This window comes from Octodon degus, unplaced genomic scaffold (genome assembly GCF_000260255.1).
Source record: "Octodon degus isolate 3935 unplaced genomic scaffold, OctDeg1.0 scaffold00007, whole genome shotgun sequence".
NCBI classification, from domain to species: Eukaryota; Metazoa; Chordata; class Mammalia; order Rodentia; family Octodontidae; genus Octodon; species Octodon degus.
In genome coordinates this window covers 10,010,025-10,016,602 of record NW_004524583.1, presented here as the reverse complement: position 1 = coordinate 10,016,602, position 6,578 = coordinate 10,010,025, and the positions used below count along the sequence as shown (strand labels likewise).

At 49.6% G+C, this 6,578-nt stretch overlaps 1 protein-coding gene across 1 annotated transcript in view; it reads left to right on the top strand.

Annotated features, from left to right (window-relative positions):
- Positions 1–6,578, top strand: part of Lrrc74a (leucine rich repeat containing 74A) — a 36,730-nt gene that overhangs the window by 6,818 nt on the left and 23,334 nt on the right. The window contains 2 exon segments of the mRNA XM_023702430.1: positions 89–217; positions 3,538–3,710. Coding sequence (XP_023558198.1) covers positions 89–217; positions 3,538–3,710 — 302 coding nt within the window.

The window sequence follows — 6,578 nt, the reverse complement described above, 5'->3', positions numbered from 1 at the left end:
AAAGGGTAGGGACCCAGGGAGGTCAGTACCAGGTGCTGCCCAGCACCAACGTGTCATCCCGAGTCAAGACGCTGAGTTTTTCTTTCAGATGAGACGGAGGCCGCAGCAGCTCCCCAAGGCAGCGACGACATGCTCTACTGTGAGGCTGAGGCTGTCAGCACTGTTGTGAAAGAGAAGCCCACCTGGGAGGATTCTGAAACAGACCTAGAAATCGAAGGTGAGAATGGGCCTCTGGGGACAGAGTGGCAGATCATCAGTTCCCTCAGAGCCAGAGAAACTTGGTTCTATCAGCAGGCTGTCCTCCAGGGGATCACACCAGAGGCCCATGCATGAGTCTACAGCACATCCTCCAGGCGGCCTGGGGACAGCAGCTACAGCTACCAGCTGTGACCTACTTCGAGGAGTGTCCCATACCAGCCTGTTCAGAGCTTAACCAACACACCGGGCTTTCCTGTCTTAAGCATTTCCCCATGTGTCATCCTGTGTGATTTCTCCACAGTCCCAGGAAGGGGACATTACTCTTAGCCTTTTTCAGAACAGGAAACTGAGGCTTAAAGAACATGTGTGAGCTGCCTAAAGCCAGCAGAAGCTGGCCAAGCTGTGTTGGCTGAGCCCACACTTGACCCACCCTGATCTGCCCTCTGTGTCCACTATTCTGGTGCCACGGAGTGTCTCTGTGGCCTATCTTGCAGCCTGGTGACTTTGTGATCACCTCAAAGTTCTCTTGTCCCCTACTCAAGAATCCGATGGGGGCTGGGGAGATGGCTCAGTGAGCGCTTCCCTGGCAAGCGCAAGGGCCTGAGTTCAATCCCTGGTTCCGCCAAAAAAAAAAAAAAAAGAAGCCGATGGCAAATCGAAGCCTGCCGAGCTGCAGCAAAGTTTCTGGTATTGCATATAGCACCTCGGCCTTCTCCTCACCAACACACACACATACACAGAGTTCCCCAAGGCAGGAAGTGCAGAAAGAACATTTTTTTTGTTGTTGTTGTTGTTGTTGTTGTTTTTGCGGAACCAGGGATTGAACTCAGGCCCTTGCACTTGCCAGGGAAGCACTTATTCCACTGAGCCATCTCCCTGGCCCCCAGAAATCTTTTTGTATTAGCATTCAAGTTGTTTGAAGACTTAAGAGCTATCTGCACTTTTTTTTTTTTTTTTTTTTTTGGTGGTACCAGGGATTGAACTCAGGACCTTCTGCTTGCTAGGCAAGCACTTATTCTACTGAGCTATCTCCCCAGCCCAGAAAGAACATGTGTGAAGCAAGGAGAGGACACTGCTGGTCCTCTCAGGTGGGACCAGCCTTGGGTCACCAGTCGCACTTCCTGCCCACACCCTTGTGCTTAGAAGAGCAGACGTGAGTCACAAGTATAAGAGACTGAGGAGAGACTGGTGGACCTTAGAATGAAACTGGAAAGCTCATGAATGCCGAGCCAGCCTGTGAGGCCTCCCTACCACCATAAACACAGCTCCGCTTCTGCACACATCTCCCTGCTGCCCCAGACATCCTGCCGGTCTCTCTCTGATTTCTCATCCTCTTCGAGGTGGTCACTAGTGCTGCTCTCCACGTCTGATTTTACCTGGTGAGAGGAGGTGGCAGAGGACAACACTGAATGTTTTGCCTGAGGTCCCTGCTGTCCCCTCGCTCCTTCTTGCCCCCTTGTCCCAGCAAGTGACAACACAGTGCATATAGCTAGAAAGGATCAGCATGAAGGATCAGAGCAGAACTGGCCCCAAGGATGAAACGGGCTGCCTCACACCCTCCCCACCCCCACAACCTCCAGGGGTGGCCAAACACTGTTGTGAGAAGAAACCCGGAGCTCAGCTGCTCTGCCTTCGGGTGCCCTGCTGCTGGTGCTGGGTGCAAGGTAGGGGCAGGAGGCTCCCTGATGAAAGCAGCAGGCTGGAGGTGGGGCTGCAGAAGCCAGCAGACAGACGGACGGAGGGGCGGATGGACAGACAGATGGATGGACGGACGGACACGGGCTTTGCCCACACACCACAAGCTGTTTCCCTTTCAACAGTGTTCATGCCCAGAGGCAAATGTACACCCAGGGGACATTTGGCAAACGAAGGGGTGAAGGACTGTTTATGGCACGTGCATGCCAGGTCCAGAGCCAGGGAATCTTACTCAGCCCACAATGCCTAGGACAGCCCCTAGCAGTGGAGAAGTTTCCAACTGGAAATGTCAGCAGCACTAATGCTGAGGAACCTTGCCATGTGACCATGCTAAAAAGAGATTGCCATCCTGACCAGACTAGCTTCCCTGGAAGGCTGTCCTTTCCCCAACAAGCCTTCCATCTGCTTTCAAAATGTTGGACGTAGGTTGTCTAAAGGCCCTGGGATCTGAAGGAAAACAGACTCACATGTAGATGTCAGCTGGCCACGAGGAGCTTGGCCAATGATCAGATTTGCATCATGGGGCCCTTAGAATCCAGCGTGGCGCAGTGCCTGTGGGCCATGAATCAGGCTGATCTCATGTCTAAGGAATGAAGGACCCAAGAGGTAGAAATGAAGAGGCCGGGTCCCTTTTTCTGTAAGCTGGCTTTATCTTTGGTCATTTGAGTGGCATAAGTGTTTTCTTCTATCTGACTCTGATTTGCCACTTGAGATGGCCACTCTAGCCCATGCGGGTATTTTCTTGGTTCTTATCTGCTTTGGCAACGCTCTATTCATAGTGGTGGCAAAACGGAAGCTGAATGGAGACTCCCTAGCCACAAAGTCTCCAAGGTGGTCACAGCTGCCCACGCCTGCAGTCTCAGCACTCTGAGAGGCTAAGACAGGAAGACTTGTCCCTGCAAGTTTGACGCCAGCCTGGTCACTTAGTGAGACTCTCTCAAAATAAAAAATAATCATAAAAAGGGATGGAAGCCAACCAAATAGCTCAGCGGATTAAAGCGCCTGCTTAGGCAGATGCAGCAGCCAAGGTTCGATCCCCAACCTGCTGTGCCAGCCCTGCCCCTGCGGCGCACTGAGACAGTGACTAAGACTGGGCATGGTAGCATGCGCCTGTAATCCCAGCTCTTGGGAGGCTGAACACAGGTGGATCACTACGAGTCCAATCTATATAGTGAGACCATGTAGACCCTGTAGACCCTGTACTAAAATAATTTTTTTAAAAAGGATGGAGATGTGGCTTAGTAGTAAAATACCCAGGGTTCAATACCTAGTATCAGTAAAGAAAAATTATTCAAGCACCCAGCATTGTGCCTACTGTCTCTACCTTTGGGGATTGTTCCAACGTGGCAGGAGGAGAAGCCTCCAGATATGCGAGGAGGATGGGATGACGATGCACCTCTCGTCTCTGCTAAGAAAGCCCAGGGCCTAAATCCAGAGGCCTTACATCTTACCAAAGAGTATTGCCGGGGCTGGGGAGATGGCTCAGTGGAATAAGTGCTTCTCTGGCAAGTGCAAGGGCCTGAGTTCAATCCCCGGTTCCGCAAAAAAAAAAAAAAAAAAAAAAGGTTAAAAAAAAGAAATGAGTATTGCCTGGTGCTAGAGAGACAATAAGCAAAGCCGACTTGATCCTGCCTTTCTCCATAGATACTGAGAGGTCCTTCACCACTGGACAAAGGGAGTTGTACCTGGAGGCCTGCAGACTGGTGGGAGTGGTGCCCGTCTCCTACTTCATCCGGAACATGGAAGAGCCCTACATGAATCTCAACCACCATGGTTTGGGCCCCATGGGTACAAAGGCTATTGCTATAGCCCTAGTGGTAAGCATGCTTGCGGGAGGTGACAGATAGAACCTGGACGACTGATACAGTGGCTGGCCGAGGATTCAGAAGGCCCTTCCTGTAGAGCCTAGAAGGACACTCTTTGTGCCCACCTGCCCTGAGTTCTACTTGTAGCCAGCTGACTTCCCCCAATAGGTCTGAATTCCCCTTGAGCTGCAGGAAGGAGGCTGCTAGGGACCCAGCATTCGGGCAGCCAACGCCAAGCCTGTGGGCCCAGGACTGGAACTGGGCAGAAGAGTTTGTGCAAGAACACAGTACAATACCCAGACCTGCACGCCGCTGCAAAGCTCGCTTGTATGATCAGTGGGTCTGCTCCTCAGACGCTCTTTCTGACGCTTGCCCTTTGCAGCATTAGAATTCATAAAGACAGACATACTATACAGTAAATCTTGTTTCCCCTGAGGAATAATGCTATTTTTTGGTTTGACCTGAGTCAACAGGAACTTGAATTCATCATAGCTTTATATAATCATAATTGATTGTGTGCAAAACAGATTCTCATCACAGAAAATATAGCAACTGTATGTTAACACAACACCCTTTGTTCACTTAGACAAAGATAAAGCTCAAAATTTATTTATTTACTTATTTCATTTTATGTATTTGGTACAGGGTCTCACTACACAGCTCAGACTCATAGTGATCCTCCTGTTTTCAGCCTCCCCAGCACTGGGATTACAAGCATGCGCCACCACTCCCAGACTCCCTGGCTCAGCAACACCCTATGGGCAGGGCTGGCACGGCATGCGGGACTGGGGATCGAACCCTGGTCCTTGTGCTTGTTTGAGCAAGTGTTTAGTCTGCTGAGCTATCTCACTAGCCCTAATGCTCAAGTTTTAAAAGCCCAGTAAGGCAGAAGGCAGAAGGTGAAAGTTCTTTAGAGGTAATACTTTAAAATCAGCACTTTTTTTTTTTTTTTTTTTTTTTTTTTTTTTTGTCTTTTTGAAACAGGGTCTTGCTATGCAGTTCAGGCCTGCCTTGAGCTCACTTTGTACCCCAGGCTGGTCTTGACTTGCAACGATCCTCCTGCCTCAGCCTCCCAAGTGCTATGATTACAGGCATGTGCCACCATGCAAGCAAAATCAGTAGTCTTTTTTTTTAATCAGTAATCTTTGGACTGATAATGGAAAGAAACAATAAAAGAAAAAAGATTGAGAATAATCTTTAAAGTATGCATTTCTAAAAGATCTGAAAGGAGAAGAGTCAGTGAATCCTGTAGGGAATGACTAAGAAGTGGGAAGAGCCAGCCAGAGACAGAAAGGACAAGTGCCAGGAAGAGGGACTCAGCTGGGTCCAAAGGGAAAGAAGCCTACAAGGATGATGAACAAGGAAGCCCATTGTGTGCTTTGATGGCTACACAGTTGTGACATGCATGGCAGCGCGCAGAAACCCCGCAGTACGCCGTCCAGGTACACTGCCAGGCTGCAAGTTCCTAGAGACGTCAGGTATATGCGGGTCACTTGGCGACATTGTTCCTGGCTCGTGCTGAAGAGTGCCTTTGGGTAATATATGGTATAGTTTTCATTTTCTCTTTTCCCGCATGTTCATACTTTTCTGAAAACATAGCAGCATTCGCATTTAGCTTATACACTAAGAAGCGGAATAAAAGGGACAATTGTACAACATTCTGGGAAAGGGGAGGAAAGAGCAGAGTAGAAACAAAGCCATCTTGAAATGTATCCAAAGCTGAAGCGGCGTAATGAAGTGCTGGGAATGCACCATTACCTCATGGGCTTCTTGGGGGTCTGTGGATAGCAGTGAGACCCTCTCAGGACTCGGGCACTGTGTCTTAGGGGTGGGACCTGCTGTTGGGAGAGGGTAGCTACTCTCCTCTCTCATTCTCTGTACCATAATAAGCACTGTGACACTCTGATGGGCTAGACTTCCTTTTTTTTTTTTTTTTTGCGGAACCGGGGATTGAACTCAGATCCTTGAGTTTGCCAGTCAAGCGCTTATCCTACTGAGCCATCTCCCCGGCCCCTAGACTTTCTCTTTCACTGTTTGAATTCCCACAGACCTCTCTCTGCTTCCCCAGCTTAGAGCAGAAGTGCCCTGAGCACAGGGATCATGACTCAACCTGAGGGACACACCCCAGCTACAAACCTCCCTTCTCCCTCTTATTCTCAATACAGAGTGCCAGAGAACAGGAACATCTTTGGATTTGAGACTTTTCAAAGCACATATAGCAGCGGAGCCTTGAACTTCATAATGGGCTGGGGAGAGACTTGAGTGTACGAATGCTTTCCGCTAGCACCTGGGACAGAGTGACAGGAGGCCCATGGGAAGTGGGTGTGGACGTAGATGGCTTTCTGAGTGAGCCTCCTCCTTCACCCTACAAACTGCTGGTCCCAAGCCTGCCAGTCCCACCCACTCTGCTAGTCCCAACTCCAGTGTCCAAACACGAGTAAACAGCACCCAGCTGGGAGGCACCTGAGCCGTCTTCCATACCCTGGCCTACCACGGTGCATTGCAGTGGCTCCAACAGCACGTCTCTCTTTGCTGAGAGGCACCAAGGCTCCTTTGTACCCGACACTTGTCCACTGCTAGATGTGCTTTGAAAATTCTCAAATCAAAAGATGTTCTTGTTGTCTGGCACTTTGTATTGAGAACAAGGAGAAAAAGGAAAAACAAAAATCCTGATTAGAGTGAACCCATCTTTCATGCTGCCACGTGAGTCGTTCCCTCTCATCGTGCTCTCAGGAGGAATGCAGACTAGCTTGCATTTAGGTATTTACTAAAGATCTACTTCTAGCTCCTTCCAAACAAGTTTGAGACAACTTCTTATCAAAAGAGAGTATCAAAGGTTGGGGTGAGATCAGGGGTACAGCACTTGCCTAGCATGTGTGA